The 25,472-nt window shown below is 42.8% G+C and overlaps 1 protein-coding gene across 2 annotated transcripts in view; it reads right to left on the bottom strand.

The window, feature by feature from the left end:
- SEMA3E (semaphorin 3E) overlaps positions 1 to 25,472 on the bottom strand; it is a 187,174-nt gene that overhangs the window by 24,987 nt on the left and 136,715 nt on the right. Inside the window, exons 5-9 of one of the 2 annotated variants that reach the window (XM_081191629.1) lie at positions 15,436 to 15,529; positions 8,432 to 8,560; positions 5,272 to 5,414; positions 2,010 to 2,124; positions 1,131 to 1,200 (exon numbers count right to left, since the gene is read on the bottom strand). In XM_081191629.1, the coding sequence (XP_081047755.1) occupies positions 1,131 to 1,200; positions 2,010 to 2,124; positions 5,272 to 5,414; positions 8,432 to 8,560; positions 15,436 to 15,529 (551 nt within the window). The remainder of the gene's footprint in view (positions 1 to 1,130; positions 1,201 to 2,009; positions 2,125 to 5,271; positions 5,415 to 8,431; positions 8,561 to 15,435; positions 15,530 to 25,472) is intronic. The other variant, XM_081191630.1, reaches the window with a different exon arrangement.

The raw sequence follows: 25,472 nt of genomic DNA, 5'->3' as shown, positions 1-25,472 counted from the left end.
TGACTGTGCAGGCATTTTTAAACTGCACCAAAATCCCCATTTCTCCTTAGCTAAAATGCATAAACTTTAGCCATTGAGCAAATGCAAAACAAGAACACAGCTCTCTCCCTTATCAGTTTGACAGCAAGACTGGCCTTGACTTTACCAGTAGAACAGATACAGATATATCTTATGTTCTGACCACAAATGACGGGGAGACCCAAGTCTGGGACTAACGCCAGAGCATGTTCTCGGAAGTAGTGACCTTTTGCTCCAAGATAGGAAATCCCTTTTATGGTTGAGAGTACCAGAGCAGGAACATATGTGATGTCAACCTGCATACATAGGCTGACGTGGTTGGAAGGAGGGAGAGGGTGCCTGGAGGATATAAATACTGCATGAAACTTGTCATTTCTTTGGACTTGCTGTGGACTAATCACGCAAGTGCCTTCTACTATCCGGAGAGCAGAATAAACTCTTTCTTTGAACCAACTCGGTGTCATTTTGACTTCCTTCCTCCTGTCCCGGAGCAACGCAGACCCAATCAGTGAACTCCAATAAGGCTACAGTCTGAACAAATATTTGAAGTGGCATCTCTTCCAGTATTTGTCAGTCTGGATGTTAAGATCTGCAATGATCTCTCCAATGAGTACTATGTCTTGGGACCTTCTCTGTGGTGGAGTCCCTTTCCCTGAAGATGCACCCAACATTTCAATGTTGAGTTTTCATTGCCAAGTTGAGAGGTACTTATTCACCCAGGCCAATGGGATACTCTTGCACTTGGGCCTAGGTATTACTATTGATTTGGTCTGCTGCTATAATGGTATTATGGGTAAAAAACCTGAAAAAAAACGGGTTCTTAAATTGTATCGTATGTTACAAATGCAATCACAATGGTTGCATTTTTGTGCTTGTTTAATTGAAATATTGTGGTCCACCCTGTGATCAGTTGATGGACAGTGGATAAATAAATACTTTCTATTCTATATCCAAGTCTCAGTCCACTATGTCGATTGACACCTCAGAAAATATATCTAACCAGACCCTTTCATTTGCTAGTAGGGCATATGGTGTTTTCACATTCACCATAAAGCAGGTTCCTCAAAATGTATCCGTCTTTCATCTAGGGTAGCTACATCACGATTGCTTACCTTGTAGTGTTGAAGAGTCCGAATATCACGGGGTTTTTGTTATCCCGAGTGTGGAGCAAAAAGACGTCCTCTGCAAAGTGGAGGCATAATGCTGGTTAAGTATGAACAAACCATTTATGGAAGAAAAAAGTCTTATGCAACCTAGCAAATGAATAGGTTTCCATTCTTACTTCTGTCTCATCACCACTGACACACAGGGCCATTATGAATGTCATGGCAAATCACAACTGAACACGACCAGAACAAGCTGCCATGTGTCTTTCCTCTTCTCTTCTGATATGAATGTGAGGACAAGTTGAGAAGGTTTTGCTTCCATTTGTGATCGTCCACAGTTTAGCGCTACAACAGATGTTTTGTTGAAGCAGGCAACTTTACGATTGATGGCTTCAAACAAACTGTAGTTAAGATTAGCCACAATTTCCTGGGTTTGGATGAAACATCAAGGTGCGCACTATGGCCAGGGTTCAAATCCCCACTAGGCCATGAAGCTCACTGGGTGACCTTGGGCCAATCAACATCCCTCAGTCAGGCTGACGTACCTCACAGAGAGAAGAGAAGAGCCAGTCACAGCACCTTGAGGAAAAGGTGGCATATAAGTGTAATATATCAATGTAATAAACCAATAGTAAATTTTTTAAAAAAATAGAAGGAAAGAATCTGTTTTCCTCATGGCTGTGCCAGAGGAGGAAAGGGTTGGTGTGAAGCATAAAAGGCCAATGCAAATTTTGACTCATTCTCCAAACAATAAACCATGTTTCATCATGATGCTCAAACCACTTCATAGGAACTTAGTGATACCAGTCACTTACGCACAGCTGTGAATCTGCATGAGTTTACAATGGGCTGTGCCTTCCACCTACGCAGATGCAGGAACCTCACCTAGCTCATCAAAATGTGTGTCGATTCCGTTCATTCCTGGCACAGAGCAGATCAACCTGGTTTTGAGGAAAGTGGTCCATTTATTCACCAGCATCCGTTGTCCACCCATGTCATTCTGGAGAGGACGGAGCAAAAGAAGACAAACACAGGGACAGGTTAGATGTGTTGTGTTCTCCTGCTACTGGAGGGGAAATTTTGGATCACAACTTTGCTGCTACAAGTAGATTTGACACTTCCAGTGTGTACGAAGACTTTATGGCTTTAACATCAAGCCAGCATTTTTTCTTCCCTCACTTGCTTTGCATAGTAAAAGATCCAGTGCCGAGGGCCAAGTGTGGTTACAGGGAACCAGACAGAGGGCCTTCTCGGCAGTGGCGCCCACCCGGTGGAACACCCTCCCTTCAGATGTTAAGGAAATAAGCAGCTATCCTATCTTTAAAAGACACCTGAAGGCAGTTCAGGGAAGTTTTTAATATTTAACGCTGTACTGTTTTTAACACTTGATTGGGAGCCACTCAGAGTGGCTGGGGAAACTCAGCCAGATGGGCGGGTATAACTAATAAATTACTATTATTATTATTATAGTATCCAACATGATGAAGAGTTCTGGAGAATCTGGAAGCCTGCACAGTATTTTGTGACTTTTGGGTTGGTCCTAATAAAGATCTTTCCCTATAGGAGATCCCCCCCCTCTTTTTCTTATGTCCTACAATGACCACCTTTGCTTTTTATATAGCTTACATTATTACTCTGGAGTCTACATTTTATCTAAACTATCAAAGTACTCATTAAAAGCTGTAGTTTGGTAAGAATTTTTTAATGAAAATCATGCCAATAACAAGTTTTAACTGTCTAGATATTATTAATCCCTTTCCGATTACTCAATTTTGGCACATCCGTGAAGCAAATATGCTAGCCAGTTAAATTCTTTGTTTTATTAATCACCCTTAGCATTAGTTGAGTGAGATTAAGAAATAATGACCCTCACATTTGTTTATTTCAGACTTGAGTTACTTCATGGAACTCATTCTGAGGCAGATGGGTGCTGTAATCCTAAAGTAAAAAATCTTGTATATAATGACTACAGTTACTAATTACCTTCCTTTCCTAAGGGTGCAAAGAAACATTTCCCTCTCTCCCCAGGGTCGGCTGAGCTATAAAATATGCCTGTTCTGCAAATCTGCATTAAAAGTTGGCTATGAATGGTGCTGACTTGCCCTATTCTGTGACATGGTCAGACCTCACCTGGAGTACTGTGTCCAGTTCTGGGCACCACAGTTCAAGAAGGACACTGACAAACTGGAACGTGTCCAGAGGAGGGCAACCAAAATGGTCAAAGGCCTGGAAACGATGCCTTATGAGGAACGGCTAAGGGAGCTGGGCATGTTTAGCCTGGAGAAGAGGAGGTTAAGGGGTGATATGATAGCCATGTTCAAATATATAAAAGGATGTCACATAGAGGAGGGAGAAAGGTTGTTTTCTGCTGCTCCAGAGAAGCGGACACGGAGCAATGGATCCAAACTACAAGAAAGAAGATTCCACCTAAACATTAGGAAGAACTTCCTGACAGTAAGAGCTGTTTGACAGTGGAATTTGCTGCCAAGGAGTGTGGTGGAGTCTCCTACTTTGGAGGTCTTTAAGCAGAGGCTTGACAACCATATGTCAGGAGTGCTCTGATGGTGTTTCCTGCTTGGCAGGGGGTTGGACTCGATGGCCCTTGTGGTCTCTTCCAACTCTATGATTCTATGATTCTATGATGTCTTGTGATTTTTTAAAATTTAATTTTTAACGTTAATATAGTGTTGAATGAATGGTTGAGCTTCTAGACTGGCTATTTATTGAGCGTCCATGTTGATGTGCTGACACAAAACCTGTGGGGAAGTTATCCACCCCCATCGCCCAGCCCGGACACTGAGGTCCGGCGCCGAGGGCCTTCTGGCGGTTCCCTCACTGTGAGAAGTGAGGTTACAGGGAACCAGGCAGAGAGCCTTTTCGGTAGTGGCACCCACCCTGTCCAACGCCCTCCCTTCAGATGTGAAGAAAATAAACAACTATTTTACTTTTAAAAGACAACTGAAGGCAGCCCTGTTTCGGGAAGTTTTTAATGTTGGATGCTGTATTGTTTTTAATATTCAGTTGGAAGCCACTCAGAGTGGCTGGAGAAACCCAGCCAGATGGGCAGGGCATAAATAATAAATAAATTATTATTATTATTATTATTATTATTATTATTATTATTATTATTATTATTATTATTATTGAATGCTCCCAATATGTTCATGCAGAGATTATACGACATTCCAACTAGTGGTTCTTATGCCAAACTTTCTGAGGGAATTTCCCCTCCCTGTTCTTATCTTAATAAAAAAATTCCTTCCAGTAGCACCTTAAAATTACTTCCAGTAGCACCTTTTTTTATTTTGACTATGGCAGACCAACACGGCTACCTATCTGTAACTGTTCTTATCTTGTTTTTTTTTGCAGTTAGAAAAGTGACATTTATGAGATTCTGTGCATATTTACATCGAGGTATTTCCCACTGTTTAACCAAATCTTCTTTTGCAATCCTACGGACATTCATTGAGAAGGAAGTATAATTCATTTGCAGTGGCATTTGCATTTGAGTAAGCATGCGCAGGACAAGGCTGGGAAACTGCAACCCCAAGCCCATTTATGTAAAAGCAAGTTGTGCTGAAATAAATTGGGCTCTCCACTAAGAAAACATGATTAAGATCAGGCGTGGTGGTGGTGGTGGTGGGATCTCCAAAGCATGCAAAGCTCTTTTGGTTTCTTCTATTCGGCTTAATGCTGAGCTTTTGTAATTTTATTTTCCCTCAACAGAAGCTCTGAGTTAAATTTAGGAAAACACACACACACACAAGATAAGGAGCAGACCAAAATTTTGCATGCGGCCTGCCACTCAAGTGACTGTTTTCTTTCCATACCCATTTCTCTTGATCCCTTTTATGTTTCTCCTCAAGTTTTACTTTATGCCACTCAGTAGGGAATGAACTCTACAGATGCAGCTCATTGCTGAGCTATGCCAGAACCACAGTTAGGTGGGTGGTCACAACCATCTCCCACCCTGTCTCTGGACAAGGGGCTCTTTGATATGGAGCCAGGAAGAAAGTCAGAATTCAGTCTTGGATGTTCTTGTTTTTTTAAATACATATATTTTTTTACTTTTAGCTTTCCCAAACCCAAAGCATCTAAAAGAAGGAACACACTGTAAGCAGAAGTTTTATCATAGAAGGTTTCTTACGGCACACATTCTTCCGACTCTGGAGTAGATGGCGTGAGCACCTGTCTCAGCCTCTAACGCTTTCTCAGTAAAGAAGAAGTACACCTTGTTATCTTCCCGGTCTTCATTGTCAGGAATCATGAAGGAGCTTACAAATTTTGGTTCTTTAAAAAACCAAAGAAAAGGGGGGGGGGGGAGAGAGAGAAGAGATACCAAAAAAGCAAAAGGAAAAAGGGATGAATCAAATTTATTTTAGAAAAACACCGGTAATCATGCATATATAAAAACATGTATAAGTGCAACCAGATTGCACACTTTTTAACCCAGATATTATGGACTGGCCCAAGGCAGACATGAGCACTGAGCTATCTATGGCTTGAGTTTTGGATTTGATATCCCACTTTATCATTACCCCAAGGAGTCTCAAAGCGGCTAGCATTCTCCTTTCCCTTCCTCCCCCACAACAAACACTCTGTGAGGTGAGTGGGGCTGAGAGACTTCAGAGAAGTGTGACTGGCCCAAGGTCACCCAGCAGCTGCAGGTGGAGGAGCGGGGAATCAAACCCGGTTCCCCAGATTACGAGTCCACCACTCTTAACCACTACACCACACTGGCTCGCTTGGGGAGGGGGGTTATAGGTCACAATCCAGGAACATTTTGAGATCCCGAAAACCAGAGTGCCTTCATTTCTAGTCTCTTGATGTTTATCATTAGGAACTAAATGGACAGACTCCGGATCACAGTTGGGAAAGGGAACAGGAAGTCTTCCTATTCAAGCTAACAGACCTGGGTTCACACACTTGGAACTGAGCGAATTCAGGCACACGTCAGCAAGTGTTTTATCTCAATGAAATAACAGGACTGCAGATCTAAGCTTGCCAAACTGCTGCAGGGCAACGCAGTCATTGCGCCTTCAACTGCGGTGATGAATTTGCAAGGGCTGCTTGAGGTTAATAATTTTAGAAGGAGTACAAATGATGTGGACTGGCCATAATGTGGCCTATACATCATACACAGGATGCTGGCACATTAGCATTGACCGTGCAGCTCATGATAGATTGCTACGGGGGGCCTTAAGTGGTGAGCAGGTAAGCCCACAATGAGATTCTCTCTGCTTTTTGGAGTGAGATAAACGCACCAGAAAGAGGGAAGCAATTACCAGCATCTTCCAAATTCCTGCTTAAATGTGGCCACAAAGTGGGGCACTGGGAGGTACTTCAAAAATGCACAAAGACACAAGTTTTAGTAATATTTGCATCTCCAAATGTATATGAAGAGAAAGAAATTAAAAACTTCAGTTCCACAGAGGGCAGTCCAAACGATTTCCCACTCAAATCACTCCAGACAAATTGTCAATTTCCACCCTACTCTAAATCACCCCAAATCTGTTCCTCTTCAATTTATTTACCCCCAGTTAATTTCCCAGTATATCCTGCTCTAAATCAATTAAATTCCCCTTCACTTATGATTCCATAACCCCCAAATCATCTGTAAAAGTAGTCTTACATTAATTCGTTTCCTGAAATTAATATCCTATACACACCAAATTCAATTTATTACAAATTCATGAGTGACCCAGATGCACGTGGGGCACTTCAGGAAAGATTTGGGGGTCTCTACCTCATGGGTTTACCCTAGCAATACCTCTTGGTCCAGATCCTGGCTCACAGAGAGGGGAAGCCAAATTTCCTCTCCAGTATACTGCTCTAATATTTGAAATGTGCCTACGTCCTCAGGAAGATAGCCTTAAGTACAAACATACTTTTGCAATAGATATTTCTAGTAAATATGAATGGAACTGCAAAGCAATAACAGCCAAGATCTCAAGGGGGACCAAAAGACAAACTTAAAAACTGTTTCATGCAAGTGAATGAACATATGGAGAATATCAGCTTTGAAAATATTTGTGTAGCTCCAACTTACATATCAATATTTTTTTTTCTTACACACATACACAAAAAACCCCTAAGATCCTTTTCCAATCTTACTCTCTGGGGTTCATTTATTTTAATTTATATTAGCCTGAAACTTGGCATGCATTTGATACAACCATCTGTGGCTGTATACAAAACAGGAATCAGAGCTGTTGAGGCAGACTGATTTGCCACTGGGGGTGGGGGTGGGGAGAGCAAGACACTGTGCGAGAGGGATGTGCAGATTTGAAAGCATTTCGCCTCCTTTGTTGTCAAATTGGAACCATGTGACTTGGCCATGAGAAACCAAACACTGACGTTTACCCTTGGGATAGATCAGAATAACTCAACTCATCAAAGCTCTATCAGGACGATCCTTTGACAGCCATCATGGCCCTCAATCTACATGACGCTCACAACTCAAGCAAAAATTAAGAAACCCAAGGGAGTGAGTCTTCCAGAGCGCACATTCAAAATAGCTCGGGCCAATAAGAGCGAGGCAGTTCACACACTCAGGAGCATGAGGACCTAAGTATACATGGTAGGTGAGCTGTTGTGCCCGTCTTACTTCTCCCAAACCTGACGTGAGCAAAATTAAGTGTGGCGTTATGCACATTCATATACCAGATGTCTGACTTCCTCATCCCTTTCGCAGGGGAAGGATCAAACAAATCATGTCTACAAATGTGCATCTCAAAGGTCCAGGGGGATGGGACATGCTGATTCTTTCTCTGCCTATGGAGTCCTCGTCAACTGACTGAGTGTGCAAATTCTGTTTCCTTTCTCTGTAGAATTAGCAGGGAGCAATTTGGGTCTGTATGAACTATTGGTATTGCACAATTGGCCAAACGCATGATATTTATGCTAACCTAAAGGACCCAATAGGGACACAGGTGGCGCTGTGGGTTAAACCACAGAGCCTAGGACTTGCCGATCAGAAGGTCGGCGGTTCGAATCCCTGCGACGGGGTGAGCTCCCATTGCTCGGTCCCAGCTCCTGCCAACCTAGCAGTTCGAAAGCACGTCAAGTGCAAGTAGATAAATAGGTACTGCTTCGGCAGGAAGGCAAACAGCGTTTCCGTGGGCTGCTCTGGTTCGCCAGAAGCGGCTTAGTCATGCTGGCTAATGATTTGGAGAGGACTTTGCAGGGAGGATAAGGCTAGAACCTTGTGTTGCTGAAGCCTTTTAAACCTCCTGGTGCATCTGGGCAAAACACTATTGTTTATTTTTATGATTACTATTATTAAACAACGAAGATTTCTTACGGACCCCTTGTACCTTTCAGCAGGCGCTCATCGTCTGGCTCAGTCCGGATGTGTGCCGCACGGCCCATTGTGCGGAAGATGGCAGCATCTCGCCCCCAGTAGTCACTGTAGAGCCCAGCGAACAACTCACCACCTGAAGGTCAGATGCATCCGTGGTAAGTGGAGAGAGGGTTGCCACACTCACACGACATACATGTTACATCACAGGTGAGGCGTTTGACCAGTCCTGTGGACACAGATTTTCCTGGATCGTACCATTTCAGGGTGCAGGCGAAGAGTTGCATACTTCAGTGCTTCTCTACAGCCCTTCTAGAGGAGGCCAGGGGTAGAAGCAGGGCAGGGACAGTGGGGGGGGGACATGACAAAATATAGCAGGGAGGTTTCAATCTAGACTTCTCCCTGGCATTTTCCATGCACATGTCGATGCTGTTGTCAAGGCTCAACTTGTAGGTCCAAGCGTTACAGGAAAAGCTGTGCCCACGCAAGTATGAAGCTGGCGTAAAAGCTTAAGGCAATTTACAGTAGCAGGTATAAAAGTCCCAATGTGTTTTATACATGATACAAACAGAGACATCAACAGGAAGTCACTGGATAACCTACACTTAAAGAAGTTGAGGTGTTCCATCTTTTATCACTGATGTATCTTTTAAAAAAACCTTACAGTAAGTCTGCACTTTCCTTTCTGCCAAATCTCCTTGCCCCCACCATGCTGAGACAGACCAGAATTTCCCCCCCTACATTACATTACTTGTACTCTACATTACGAGTTCAAGATTCCGCTCCAGAGTGAACTGCAAGGCACTGGCTGCCCGATGCCATTTTCTGCCTCGCTTGTCTTTTTAAAAAGGGATTTCATAAGACTTGGTTTTTCCCCTTTCTCAATGTGTCTTACATTTATTTGCCACTGGATGGCACCCGAATACCACAAAAGCAGCAGAGGGAAGCCATCCTTTCAGAACGGGAAGAAAATTAGCCCTTTGACAGTCTAAATTAAACTGTGCAGATATTTTACTGCCCTCTGACAAAGAACTGAATACTTTCAACCTTTTTTTAAAGCTATAAGCAAGCATATTTGACTAACTTTACTGTTACTGTTATGGTTTTTCATTATTATCCTTATCACTATTACTACTTTCCCTCTCTCTGAAGGATTTGCAATCTTTTACTTGCTGTCTGCAAATAAGTGTGGATCTGATTTCAGTGCAACTGATGGATTTGAAAGTAATGATGCTGCCATTCCTAATACTGGAATGACCCTAAATATTCTGCTGAAGTACAGCAGATATGGCAAACCCAGAAATCTTTCACTGGTGCGAGCCAACCCACGCGGAGATCAGTTCCGCAGAGGAACAACACCTTAGCAAATAAAGTAAATAAGTCACAGCAGTTCTTGAGAAAAAGGAATCCTTACGTATTTGAGATGGCATGAAAACTGAAGTCTCCAAACACCTGAATAATCACTCCCAACTTCGCAAGATGCCTGGGTTTATGTAGCCAAAACAGTATGACAGCTCACCCTTGCAAAAGGGGGGGGGGGATGTTATCAGCATCCTTGGAAGAAGCATTCGTGTGTGTTTTTGTAAGCCTGCATGTTTGCGCTGAGGCTACAGTTTGGCTTAGCATCACATGCAAACTGTGTAGTGTACAACTTCCACAAGGAAATTTTCTACACATGTGTGATTTTCAGCCTTTCTCAGACTACAGACATCCTTGGCAGAATGAAGGTCATGCATGACTTACAAAGCGAATTCTTAAGCTAAGTTTTAAATTCGTGAGGTAACTTTGATTTCCCAGAGGAAGTGTGTGTTGGTTGAGAGCCAAGGGCTTTACAGTTCATTACGTGGAGGGTCTTCCCACTCTGCCCTGAGATAAGGGAAACCTGAGCATTCGTAGAGGCATTGTCACTTTGCACACTGGTGTTTATTTTCTTACTGGAGAGAACCTAAAGCCCTAGGATAGCTGCTTTGGGGCTGCCAGCACTGATTGCAGTCGCATGCGAGAGAGAGCCTGCAGACTCGCTTCAGTCTCAGATGCTGTTGCTGGATGCCGAAAAGACTCAGTTTAGGCATTTCACTACATACATCTTGTCAGAAGCAAAGGGAGCAATCAAGCTAAAGTTAAGCACTTCACATTCCCCACCAATTTCAGTGGGAGTTGCTGAAGCAAGCACTCTTATTCTTCTGCCGGAATCATAAATCTGGTGGGATCACGTCCACAAAGTACTGCAATTTAAGAAAAATTAAAAGGGGATATTGGTAGCATTTCAATTCCACAAATATACTTTGGATTGTATCCAACGTGTTCTTCCATTCATGGAATAGTTTTTTGACCCAGTGACGGTTTGAACAAGAATAGAGTTTGCAGTCAAATGTTAGATGTGCTATGTAAAATTAGATGTCATTGCATAATTGCAAACTAAACTATCTGGATCTAAAACTATAGAACAGGTAAGTCTTCTTTGTTAATAAACATGTGCAGAGGGGAATGGTCGCAGCTCAGTAATGGAGCATGATCTGCAGATACAGTTGGGGAAATTCCCTGTATGAAAACCTAGAAAGTGGCTTCCAGTCAGTGTAGGAAACAATAATGAACCAGGCAGAACAACACGTCTTATGTTATTGTGCATACAAAGCATGCTATTCATATCATTCTTACTTATTTAAAATATTTATATCCTACCTTCTCGTCTAAATCCCTAAGTCAGGAAAATATACATACAGTATGGAAAGGGCACCTAAATGGGTGTATTATTTTTAATATATAACTAATGACAAATAGAAGGGTGGGGAAAACCACAGAACAAAACCCATGGAAATCATGCTTCAGTGTGAGGTAAAAGCTCTCTGGAGTTATTCCTCCCCCCTCTCAAAAATGTCCTGAAGAGTAAGGAAGTTTTATGTTGTTCAGGGCACTCATGCTGATTCTACATATTGGAAATGTGGCATCTGAATGTTATTGTGTGGTTATTGTGGCCTTTCAGTTCTTGCAACTACACTTCCCCTGACCCATCACCAAAGATGAAATACAAATGAATTGATTTTGTATTGTTATATACAAAATATATATTGTTATACATATGTCGGGGGGTGGGGAGTGTGCTTGTGTTTACTGGAGAATTTTATGGCCTGTACATACATAGAACTATAAAGACTGGTCCTCTCAATAAATCTCTGAATTGATCTAGCTGGGAGAGTTGACACCCCTGGTTTCACAGGGCCCTTCTCTGAACTGGTGCCAGTGGCGTAGCGTGGGGGGTGCAGGGGGGGCCCGGCCGCACCAGGCGCAACATCTGGGGGTTAGGGTTAGGGGGCGCAAATCCACAGGTTAGGGGGCGCAAATCCACGGGTTAGGGGGTGCGAATTACTTGCCTTGCCCCGGGTGCTGACAACCCACACTACGCCACTGACTGGTGCTACTCAGAGACATGGCACAAGCTGAGACCAAAGAAGCCTGGGGGGTTCCTGGGATAAGGTGAGGCGCAAGAGCTGTTCTGTTGCACAAATCCGTTCCACTTCCCAGTGGGGAGGAGTTGCGGTGGACCGCGTGGCCACCCACTTCCCACTGGGGGCGGGGGACTTTGTCCCCCGTTGCCTGGGGGATCCTGGCCACATCAGAGTGTGACGGGGTGTGGCTGGGGCCGTTTAAATGGAGGAGCGAGCCAGAGTACTTCCTCTTTGCTCGCTTCCTCAATCACCCTCCTTCCCTCCCTCCCTATTTTGCAGGTTAGGCAGTGACCTTGCTATGGACTTCGGTTGGTCACCCTGGTTGTCTGAGGGGCCTGGTAGGAATTTTTCCACTTGGCAAATTGGCACTGGCCACTTGGTTTTCGCCTACCTCGTAGCAATCATCACAACTATGTTAGGGTTGCGGTTAGGCATTGTTTGACCTTGTGTGGGGGAGGGGAGGTGTGGCCATCACCTGCCCCTCCATGCTTAAGGGTATTCCGTTAAAGGAATCCGGGGGTGTTGATCTTGTCCAAAGCATAGCTGTCAACTTACAGATTTGAAAATAAGGGACCAGCAGCCTTGAAAATAAGGGACCAGCAGCCAAAATAAGGGACCTGCAGCCTCACCTGTTCCAGGCACTCCAGTCTTCCTGTCCTCCTGCAGTCTGGTCAAACTCATGCTGGTAGCTTCAAGAACACTGACCAACCACGTTTGTAACCAGAGGTTCAAGTGAATAGAATCTGAATCACATGCACCACAAGGCCTATGCAGCCTTAACTTAAGATGGCTCCCCGGCCTGGCTTTGCACTGCAAAGTTTGCAGCAGCACGTGCAACAAAATGGCGTCCAGCATTCAAAAACCCCCTCAGCTTGCATTAACTAGCCACACACAAGGCATGCAAGCTCCACCCCCCAGTCGTTCTTAGACTTCTTATTGGGTGACCAACACAGCCAAGCAACATAGTTGGAGCCTCCCTCCTCCCTGGCCGGCAGGGAGGGAGGGAGAGGAGCTGCTTCCTTTGAAATTTAAGGGACATCATCAATAAGGGACAGCAGCGGGACATGGCATTGGAATAAGGGACTGTCCCTTCAAATAAGGGACACTTGACAGCTATGGTCCAAAGCCTGGCTGGGGGCTAGGGCCTTGACACGACCCCGACAGGAACACCAGGGGGAGCTTGAGTTGGTTCGCATCGACAGGGCTCCCCCTACCAGTGGCTTACCCTTACTGGACTTCCTGCACAATGGGCAGGAGTCAGATATAGTCAGGTCCAATCAATGCCTAAGCCAATACCGCTCACATTCTATAATTTCAATAAAGTTGTGGCCAAAATTTGCCCAATAACATAAACCTAATATCTGTGTCCTCAGTTATTTCCAACGAGGAGGTGGCTGCGGGGTCTCGACACGCAAGTTTGAGCAGAATGAGAAGCTTCAGCATAAAGGTCATGCTCAGGGCTGCTTCACTGGCAGCGTGTGACATGCGCTGGCTCTGTCTCCTCCACCCAAGCATGGACCATTATCCAACACCAATATTTCCTTCTGCTGCTACTTGAGATCCTTTAGCTGGAACTGTCAGGGGTTGATCTGGGCACTTCTGCATAGAAAGCATTTGCACTGCTACCCAGTCCTGGGGATAAGTCACAACTCAGTCTCAGCAGCAGAAAAGATCTGGGCTAGAAAAGACGCAGATAACAGGGCTGCTACTACTGTGTGCTACATATCAAAAGCCACGCGCCTGAAGAAAATTATCCTTTCAAGAACTTCTGTGGTCTCTGTCAACCTGCCAATGAGATCTATTACCAAGTAGAGCTTTGCTTTATTGGAAACAGACAGGAGAATTCATTTGCTTTGGGTACTTAGGTCCAAAAATTCTTTATGGAATTTATCTAACCATTTAACATTTTTATGTAGCATTATCTGCGGTTGAAGGTCTGTTCTGTTTCCTGATTGTAATTTACAACTTACTCTGAGTTTATTCAGAAATGAAATTGTTCCTTGCTGCCTCTTTCCTTAGTACCAGGTCAAGAGAAAGTAAGTTTTGAAGGTAATTTAAGAAAAAAACCCCTAAACAATGGAAAAAAGGAGGAACTGAAATCCAATCCAAATTAATCACTTTGCAATCACAGTGCAAATTAATCACAGTGCAATCTGTGTGAATACACAGTGCAAAAATGTGTGTATTCAAAAGGAAATCTCACTAAACCGAATGGGGTTTACTCCCAGGTAACAGTGCCACCCTGAAATCGTGTCTATTTCAAAAGAAAAGGTAAGCAGCTTCCTCAGGTCTTAGGCATGCTTAGTTTTGGCTAGATTGTCCCTAGTATTTTTAACCAATGAACTGAAAATCACCAAGAATGAAGTATCGGGGATTGTCCTCTGCCATGTATCAATCTCTGTTGAAGTCATGATAAACAAACAGGATTTTAAGAACATAACAACTGCATGTGATATTTTAAAATGCCAACATGTTATCATATCATTTTGGGGGGAAGGTGTGCCAAGAGGACAAAGCTGTCTACGTCCTGTCTACGTTTAACCCAATCCAGGTAGGAATAGGCTTCTGTTCTTAAATCACTTTTTGGTATCTAGTCCATGTGCCCAAACAGTTATGGAGCTCTTTGCCCGCTGAGATTAAGCTGACACTGCCTGTCATATCTTTTAGGACACCAGCTTGAAACTTGGTTCCTCCAGAAAGCATTCACTTGGAGATGACCCACCCATACTGTATAGCTGTGACTTTCTGTGAAGATGCTGTTTCGTTATGCTGTATTGATTTGTTTGTTTATTTTTGTATTGTATTAAAGTTTGTATTTTGTACACTGCATAGATATATACAGCAGAAAAACTGAACAACCAAACAATAAAGTTTGGCAGTGCCTGGGGTGCCTGAATTGCACTTGGACAGTGATCATCAGCAAATCTATCCCATCATTTCCCAACAGGTAATTAGCAAAGGCAAAACTGTCATCATGAACCATCAGTATTTCACTGAGTGAGATGGTAGTGCGCTGAAAATTCAGGCATGGGCTACTGACCTGCAAGATGATCTCTGGAATCAGGCCCAGGGTCAACAGGCTTATTGTGGATCTATGTCCCTACTCAAAATCAACACCTGTACAAACCTTCCTACCCAATTTTGTCCACTACAGCTGCCATAATCCTGGGCCATTGGCCGTGATGGCTGGAGCAGATCAGATTGCAGTCCTGATCTGTGATGGCATATATGGAGGGCATTGTCTATTTATTTATTTGAATCTAATATACAGTGAATCGAAACTCAGTGGGCAGTATTGCTTTGAAGTTAAATTACTGTGTCTGAAAAGTTCCCTAATATTATGCAACCATTGCATGTCTACCTATCAAACTGGCAAAAGAAAACAGAAGAAAATTGGCTATATGGTTGATCTAGTGAAACAAAGAGAATTAAACACAACATAAATGTAGGCACACGTATAACAGACACATCAAAGGCATGTAAAAGAATACTGTAGTGACAACACCTTAAGAGAGTTGGGGAAGAAACTCAGAAAGACATTTTATAACATACGACAAGCCATTACCAAATAAAGTGGAGATGAAGGAGGAATTGGGGTCAAATGGGCACCGTCCACGTCCCCTCTCCAGTCTGTGTGCTTCTAGATAAAACAGATGATCCTTTGAAAAGAAGAAGTACAGAAAGCATTATATAAAGTTCTGGCTTATACAAACTAAGCTGCAGCTACCTATGTACCAGTGCTGCGGCTTAGGAACAACTAAATCACGAGCCCTTGTTCAAACACTTAGATGGCTGATGATACACTAGGCACATGTTGAAATTGTACATCCAGGCAGTGGCGTAGCGTGGGTTGTCAGCACCCGGGGCAAGGCTAGTAATTTGCACCCCCTAACCCGTGGATTTGCGCCCCCTAACCCGTGGATTTGCGCCCCCTAACCCTAACCCCCAGATGTTGCGCCCGGTGCGGCCGGCCCCCCCTGCACCCCCCACGCTACGCCACTGCATCCAGGTACTTTTTCATACTGTGCTCATTATGAGAATTTCCCCCTGTATATTTGATTCATCTGACTGAATTGATTTATCCATGTGGAAACACAACTTTGGTACCCCCTCCCCATGTGAAAAGTGCTATAGAAATACTTTTATAAAATACCGGTAAGTAATACAGAAACTCATTCAAACAAGACTCAACGTAGGATACTTGTGAATGTAAGACACTCTCTTATTAATGTATGTCCACCTCTAGCACCATGAGTACCACAATCGTGGGTGCCTGGGGTCGTGGGTGCCATACGGCATGCATGGCCCTGGCTCCGAAATTTGTGGGTGCCCAGCCCCTTCATGGGGAATTTTGTGGGTGATCGCGGATCCAGGTGTCCCAGGGAATTGGCACCTATGTCTAGCACAGTAGTGCATTCAACACTGTTATGCATTGGAGACCACTCCTTTATGCCAGCTTCTCTTCTTCCTCCTCCTTTTGGCCATCGTAAGTAAGTTAAGGGATGCAGGTGGCGCTGTGGGTTAAACCACAGAGCCTAGGACTTGCCGATCAGAAGGTCGGCGGTTCGAATCCCCGCAACAGGGTGGGCTCCCATTGCTCGGTCCCTGCTCCTGCCCACCTAGCAGCTCAAAAGCATGTCAAGTGCAAGTAGATAAATAGGTACCGCTCCGGCAGAAAGGTAAACAGTGTTTCTGTGTGCTGCTCTGGTTCGCCAGAAGTGGCTTAGTCATGTTGGCCACATGACCCAGAAGCTGTCTGTGGACAAAATGCTGCCTTCCTCGGCCTGTAGAGTGAGATGAGTGTTGCAACCCCAGAGTCGTCTGTGACTGGACCTAACAGTCAGAGGTACCTTTACCTTAAGTAAGTTATTTATTTTGTATCATTTATAAGCTGCTGTACATTCAGAAAATATACTTAAGCAGTGTTCAGAAATGGGATATAAAGCATAATCCAGCCAACAGAAAATCCACAGAAATAAAATAGGCTGAGTGGTGAATGGTCAAGGATGATGGAAGTTCCCAGTCCAGCAAAATCTTCAGGTCTGCCCACCTCAGTCCAAAATACCATGCTTAGAAGCAAAGAATACTTATCCATCTTTTTTCAAACCTGGGTCTCCTGCAGTTGTTGGACTACAACTCCCATCATTCCTGACCACTGGTCCTGCTAGGGATGATGGAAGTTGTAGTCCAACAACAACTGGAGACCCAGGTTTGAGAAACACTAGCTTAACTGGATGGTGACAGGCTTGCCCCATGTTTGCCCATCGCTGGTAACGCAAGTGTCATAGTTGCCCATTTCTGAAACAGTACTTTGCGGATGTTTAATGATATATACTCAGAGTCGCAAAGTGATTTCATGCTCTTTATTCAGCTCATAGTGGTGAGGAGGAATGAATGAAAGTCCCCTCAAAGTATCTGCTTTATATACATTATTTACACAATGGGCTGCACATGATTGGCTAATTCTGGAATTCTACTGTAAGCCAATCAGGTTGTGGATTCACTTATATCTGGAGCATGATTGGGTGGTTCCTGCCAACCAATCATACTGCTGCATTGTTCTAGGACCAATCAGACTGCTGCAATTTGGATCCTATTGTTCTAGGACCAATCAGACTGCTTCAGTTTGGATCCTATTCAACTCAGTACATGACATTTAACAACCATCAGCATCTGCATGCTGGTGATGGCACACTTGTTCAAAGGAGAAAAACAACAACAGAAGACAAGTCCCTGTCCTGAGAAGCTTACAATCTAAACCGCCACAGAGAAGTAGATAAAAGAGGAAATGAAATGAAAAGCAGGGCTAAGTATGTACAAATGAAGCTATATATACACTCAGGTTCTGTTCTATGCAGTTCTATGCATGTTTACCTCAGTGCAGTAGGAGTTGGTGAGGAGGAGGAGTGCAATCCTGCACTCCTGCTAGTGCGTTTGCACCATGCTGACCTTGTCTCCACCTTGCCCCTCCTTCTCCCACTAAGCCCTAGCAGTGCCTGTGACGAAAGGTCAGGTAAGAGCTGCTGCCTTGCCAATTACAACTATCAGAGTCAGTCCCCCACTGAGCTAAAGGAGACTTACATATTGAGTATATCTGCATAGGATTATTCTGTAGAGGGTCAAGCCAAAGCAGTGGTGGATCTTGGGGTCGGAAATTTCAGTGGCACCCTGTGAGATGCCAAAATCCGGCACCCCCTGCCTCTCACACTCCATTCTAAATCATAGCTGCATCTCTCCGAGTGTGGTGTAGTGGTTAAGAGCAGTAGACTCGTAATCTGGGGAACCGGGTTCGATTCCCTGCTCCTCCACATGCAGCTGCTGGGTGACCTTGGGCTAGTCACACTTCTCTGAAGTCTCTCAGCCCCACTCACCTCACATAGTGCTTGTTGTGGGGGAGGAAGGGAAAGGAGATTGTTAGCCACTTTGAGACTCCTTGGGTAGTGATAAGGCGGAATATCAAATCCAAACTCTTCTTCTTCTTCCCAAGGTCCTTCTTCCCAAGGTCCTGCGCCCAGAGCGACTGAACCAGTTGTGCTCCCCAAACTCACCTCTCATAGAAGTCTCATAGAAGAGGTGAATCTTGAAAAGCCATTTCAGGAAACACTCGGTATATTTTTAAGCAAGATGACAACTAGGTGAAACTTAAAGCTGTGCTTTTTTCTTTTAATCTGCCATCACTCAACTCTCAGAACTAATACCGTATGCCCACAACTTCTGCACATTTAACCTGTGCGCATTCAGGTTTATGTACTTGGCAAAATATAAATTTAAAAGGGGGTGACAAGTTTGGGGGACAGAGCAACCGGAGCTCACCCCGTTGCGGGGATTTGAACCGCTGACCTTCTGGTCGGCAAGCCCAAGAGGCTCAGTGGTTTAGACCACAGCGCCACCTGCAGCCCATGACCCACCACTGCACCCAATGTGTTTTGGCTATAGGGGATTTTAGCTTTAGGCACCATCCCCAGAATGTAACCCCATGTAAGTTGTCAGGTTACTGTGGTTCTATAGCTTTAGCAGTAGCTGTTTTATGTACAATGTGCCTTAGTTGGATGCTGGTGGGTTTTTTTTTTAGGGGGACAGCCCCCACAAATTATATATGGAAATATGGCTTATGCAAACTCTAATTCCTTGAAATTATTAGCTGCTCAAGTATTACTCCATGAAAAGGCACAGCTTTAATCAATCTGGGAAGCAACCACTGGAAAAGAAAGAGTATTGCTATCATATTATTTTTCTCTTTATGACAGCATGAAATTTTAAACCAGCAGACTTTAAGAGACTTAAGCAGAAATTAGTAGTTAGAAATGAAAAATGAATTTTATAGGGTGAAGACTGGGAATATTATACTTTTGTATTATTATACTGGAAATACATTTTGCAGAAAATAATCAATGGAAGACTAGCTGAATTATTTGAACCTTCTCCTGTTTGCTGGGAGTGCACACAAGCCCAAAATATCAGTCTCATAAATCAAAGCTATCCCAAGATGTGTGCTGGGGGGGTAGAACCTGGTTCTAATAACATCTCAGAATAAATCAAGGCAACATCTAAATCCAAGCTCAAACTTGCAAATCAATAAGCTGAAAGGAAGAGGTTTATGCCAGGCTAACAAAAACCAACAATGTGTCCAAATGGAAAGACCTGTTGATGGCAATTTACACTCGTTGAGGCAACTACAACTACGCCAGAAGATTCTGCAGGAGTATCTTGCGGCAGGAATGAAGCTAGATTGTGTTTGTTGCAAGAGCAAAGGCCCAGGTAGATCCCTGCTTCTTCTCTCTTAACAACAGAAAGGAACTGCTGGTCCTCATCACCAGCACCTGTACAATACCTTTCAAGAGCAGTTCAGGGAGCACCACACCCTGTCAAACCAGCAGCAAACTATGTACCTTTCTATACCTCCAGGAATAGGGCAGTATAGAAATTCAATAATAATAAAACAACACAAAACTAGGAGGGTGCACTAATGAGCTTGTACTGGAGTGCCCTCCCTCACGACAGATCTTGGTATTTTGAGAAGCATTGATTCTCAGACTTCATCTGGATAGCTCAGTTGGTTAGGTCATGATGATGACAAACACCAAGGTTGCAGGTTCAATCCCCGCATGGGACAGCTGGTTGTTTGAACACTTACTTTTAACTTGGCAATTAAGTTGTGCTATTTCTAAATTGCCGCCGGTTTTAAACACCACATTCTGCTTTCATCGTTTACAACAGTTCTGCTTAAGACTAAAAATTTGGGTTGATGAAACTGTTTTGAACAATTTTCACCGACATTAGGTTTTTACTCTTACCAAACCAAATCTTCTCCATTTATACCATAAACGAAAATTCTCTCTTGTGCAAAATGCTCAGTGTATTGGCTTAAGCCTAACAAGTAAATTAGGCGGTGCTCGTACTGTCTTTTGTTATCTATGTTTGCACAGCTGCAGTTTCTGATTGAATAATGTGGTTTACATTCTTCAAGGTACCCTTCCACGTTAAGGTGGACCACAATTTATATTCCACTGAAACAGAGAGATGTGTTTTTTCAGTAAATCTTACCCGATTTGACAGAAACCAAAGCATATTCTTCATAAATGTTTGCAGATGCGCAGGATCGCTGGGGAAATGGTCTGCAAAATTTCAACATTGACTTTTTTATTTTCCTGTAGAGTTTTTCCATCTCAACCTTTCAGGACATTGTGGCCTACAATGCTGGCTGCGCCGAAGCATCCAGCGCTGGTGTTTTTCACCATGAATCGAGTGATTTGTGTGTGTCAAGTTCCACATGATGCTAATTTCAAAGGAAAACGGTTCCCTACTAATATCAGTTTCAAGGACTAGCACTGTAATTTTAGCCACTCTTTGCCATTTGTGAGAACAGTGCTGTAAAAGAAATGTCAGGAGAAAAACTGTCACGCTACAGGATATGAGGTAGCACTTTGCTGCCATTAGTCATGTCTCCGTCTCTTTCCAATGACTAGGATAGAGTCATAGAGGAAAACACAGAAGAGGCACTAGAGATTATTCTGTCTCCGTGTAGCTGGGAAGGAAAAGGTTTGATTTATGGTACCTATGACTTAAGAAACCTGAGAAGTATTCATTGGGCATTAACATTGCCATTTTAAAAATAAAATAAAAATCACCACACTATTTGTTTCGTGAAGTCTTAGCTACTCTGTAACGTAGCAACAGGGTATGAATCAATGACATCAAAAGGCAGCACTTGCCAAAAGATGATATACGATAAAGAGAAACCACGCCCCATTCAATGAGCTCTCTTCTTAGGACCAATGACATTATTTTGTTGTACGTAAGATTTTAAAGCTAATCCTTTCTATCGCATAAATGAGACAAATGCACGTTTTGGATTTCTGACACACCCTTTGCCATAAGATCCCAGGACAGGTTACAACAGAAAAACACGATATTAAAATCAGTGAAAATGTATATCAGACAGGCATGAGCGTCTGAGACTCAGGCTTTAACATCCAGCTCCTTTAATACATTCTGACCAAGCATCTGCACCCACAATAACTTGGTTCGCGCCCTAATTTCCACAGATGTGAAAATGCATATAAATCAGTTTTAAAATAATCCTGTCAACTCAACCCTTATGACAGGAACAACTCAGGGTATTCCTAAAGCATAAGACTCACTCTCCAAAGTTTGCCAAAACCCCAGAGATTTTTAAGGTTTTGAGCGGCTGATTCCCCCTTCCCCCCAATTGATTTATAATGTATTCTTCTATTATTTACATACTTTACCATACTGTGATGGCTGCTTTAAGAAAAGCAGGCAAGAAATAAAAAAGACTCACTGGTTCAACCCAATAAGTTAGTTGTTACTTTCTTAACCGTATGTTTTTCCTTAGATCATTTGTGTTCATACAGTACATCTCCCCATCCTTTTATGAAGAGCTGGAACGTTCAGCTTAGTGAGGTCACCGAGTTAAGAGTTCAGTTTGGAGCCTATGCTTGGATTTAAACAAAACACTAAATTTTCTGCTGATTTACTGACATGTCCTGTGGTTTTTCAGGTTTAAAAATACTGTGTACAAGTCAGAGTTCAGCTGATATAGCCAACCTCAATAAAGCTTCTGTAGCGTGGATTTAACATCATTACTGCAGATGGAGGGGAAAGCTGGTAACTTTGGTTTTCCCCCTATACTTCAGAATATACAGTATTTACAACAGCATTCAAAAACATGGATGTATTTGTAAGTAATCTATCTTAAATAGTATATTGCCCTTTAATAGCAAATGAAGGCAAAGTTCGAAAACACACATCAAGACAACGTGTATCTATTTCTTTGTAGTTTGTGAGCGAAGAAGGTCAGGACTGAATGTCAATTCCTTATCATGCAAAACCCCACTCCATTTCTCGTTACAGGTTTCACATTTGATGAAATAAGCAATGTTAATATTAATGAGAAAATTATTATCCTAAGCTGTTCTTGATAGCTCTTCAAACACAGAAATACCCTCTGGCCCCGATCCTGCTCTGCATCCAACTAGCTATTCTCTATCCTCTCGGTCTGTGTCCATGCAAACTTCATTCTGTTTGCATTTCCCCTCTGCTCTTTTGAGACAACGGCCTTCATATTACCGCTAAAGACAATTTAGCAAAGACAAATAAGAGAAATAGTGGACGCTCCATGGAATTAGGAATGTTGACACTGATCCACAATAGGGATGCTTCCAGTCACCTCCATGAAAATTGGAATATGCATTATTGATGTAGCTATAAATGAGAAAAGGGGGTGTTTCAAATCCCCCTCCCATGTGAATGTTGCTGACAAGCTCTTCTGCGTGCAAATTTTCCTGGCTGCATGGCTGTCCCTTATTCCACCATCTTTTGCCCACTGCGCTTGAGGCACTAATACAATGAAGAAGTATTTCTCACTTCTAATGTCTACTAACTGCAGCTCATGATGTACAGAGGCCACTTGCAAGGGACCCAGAAATGTACTGTACGAACTGTGGGATGCATCTGGACAAAGACCTATGGAAAGAAGCTTTTAGAGAACTTCTGTGTGGAGTATGATCATGAGAAGAAATATCTTGGGTGGTGTTCTTGTGTGTGCCGGCACTTGGGATTAAATATAACAAGCACAGCTGACCATAGATGTAAAAACTCGAGCAATGCACCTTTCTGTACCTCATACCACTACAACTGCAACTCACTTATACTTCACATCTCCTGCATCTAAGTAATGTTGATGTACTGTACCAGGTCACACTCCAGCAGTCCAAAGTAATGCTACTCAATTGCCAAATCGTAGACTGGTAACCAGAAGTGCCCCACAAATTTATACACTCCCTGCCCACCCACCTCCTCCCCCGAGCTTGCTGTGCTCTTTCCCCTCTGTTCTCCGCTGAAAGTTAACAATAGGACAGTCTTTGTTTATTTGCACCCCTTCTTTGTGAGTTAAAAATGGCTCACATGCAAGTTTAAAGCAATACCAAATATCAAATATCCAAATATTTGGTTACCTTCTGGGGCCCTGTGTGCATAAGTGGAATTGCGTAAAGTGGGGAGCACCCCACCTTAATAGGGAGGGCCCATGGGGGAAGGAGAGACAGAGGGGAAGAGAGACTCTCAGCTTGGAAAGCTTAGCCTGTCTAGAGCTTGCCTGCCTGCAGGGAGCCAGTGTGCGTGGTGGCAGCTGGCCACAGAGCGCGAGGGCTGAGAAGGGTACCCAGCAGAACTGGTGCCAGGATGGGGGAGCAGATGCAAGGTAGGTGGTGGAGACTGGTCAGTTGAGGGCAAATCTATTTATTTATTTCACAGCGACCTTCATAAGGGTGGGTGGGTGTGTTGTTCCCTGATAAACCAGGGCATTACATTTATGCCCCAGATACCTCAATATTTGTCTACCTGATCGGTTGCGTCGCATAAATTCGCTTTTGTTAGAGCCAGATTTAATGTGTTCCCCTCAAATATGCTGAACAATAGATTTTCTAATGGTAAAACCTCTGTTTTATGCACATGTGACAACAAATCAATAGAATCCCTTCATCATATCTTGTTTAATTGTCCTTTATATATTGTTTCCCGATCAAGGATTCTGAGTTCAATCATTTTGGAAACTCTTGCAAAACCACCTGAATCACATCTAGCCTATCTACTCCACGACATTGACTCTTATAGAATATTACAGGTTACAAGATTCCTGAATTCTGTTCTTTCATATAAAAGACTTCATGGATTGCTGCATGACTATTAAAATCTAGTAACCTCTATCCACCATCTTTATAATCAAGGCCACAATATGCTACATCTAGAGATTGTATGTAAGGTCAAGGAGAGTATGCGTTGAAATATTTTAGTTGATATTTTAGAATGTAAAATGCTATTTTATTTATTGATGGTTTTTTACCTTGTGGGCTTATAGCTGAATAAAGTATTATCTATCTATCTATCTGTGGGTGGGTGTGCATGTATCAATAGAGAAACAGTTGCAAGATGCATGAACCAACAGATGAAATAACCTTCAGCAAAATGTTAAAAGTCTGGGCAAATGGGAAGGGTTATGCCTGGTGTCTGAAAGAAAACAATGTTGGTGCAACATAAGCCTCCTTGGGCAGTGTGCTCCATAGCCAACAAATTCCTCTCTTGCTGCACCCCACTTCAGACAAAGGTGGCACTAAGAGAAGGGCATTAACGGATGAATACAGAAAACAAGGAGGTTGATATGAACCGTGTTATGTCAAAGCTGGGTAATTAAGGCCAAAGGTATCAATGGAACGTATGTGTAAATCTGTGCTGGACTGAATATTCAGTGACTTAAGAAACTGAAATTTCTGAAATTTCTAATCCAGAAACAGACCTTGTATCTGGGTAAATACCAGACAGGAAATTTGTTTTTGTCCTACATTTTCATATTACGCTTTTAAAGAACTTTTGAAGGACTGATACTTCACATTAGTTAACATGCTTCATTGTATTATATCTATTGTAAGTCACTTTGTGAACTTTTAATGCGAAGTGATGCAAATCAGATTAATCAAATCAAATATAAAATGGTCAGATTATTACACCATACATAGAAAGTTCTCAGTGAAATATTTGCTGAAAGAATATTCCTTATGCTATTGATTATGTGTGGACTTTCAAACAGGTGAGCATAGGGAGATCTCTGTGGTGTTTAGACACATTAAGAACTTTACTACTGATGGCATATTGGGCCAAAGGGACACTGAACTTGAATTGTTTCAAACACATTGAAAATTTAAAATCAGTTAATATAAAGCTACATAGAATCATCTGTTCCTTTTCTAAAAAGCATGTTGAAAGTTAATACTTTGCAGCCATTTCCCCTAAGATCTGTTTTTAATCTTCTTTACTATTGAAATTTATTGAATAACAATAGTGCTAGGTCATGAAATCTTTATTATTAAAGATAAACAGCAAAAGAGAGATAATAAATCATAACCTAAAGTATGATTTTGCAGTCTATATTTTTGTTACACATAAATGATATAGACAATATATGGAACTGTAAAGTAAAAACAGACTGGAAAATCTGGAGTGAAGTTGGGTTTCTCCTTGTTGTAAGTTTAAAAATTTGGGATTCCTATCAAAATAGCCATCCCGATTGCTGTGATCAAGGAATGC

Source organism: Podarcis bocagei (assembly GCF_964188305.1).
Source record: "Podarcis bocagei genome assembly, chromosome: 4".
NCBI lineage: Eukaryota > Metazoa > Chordata > Lepidosauria > Squamata > Lacertidae > Podarcis > Podarcis bocagei.
Note: the sequence above shows the minus strand (reverse complement) of the source record. Positions and strands in the feature narration are given on the sequence as shown.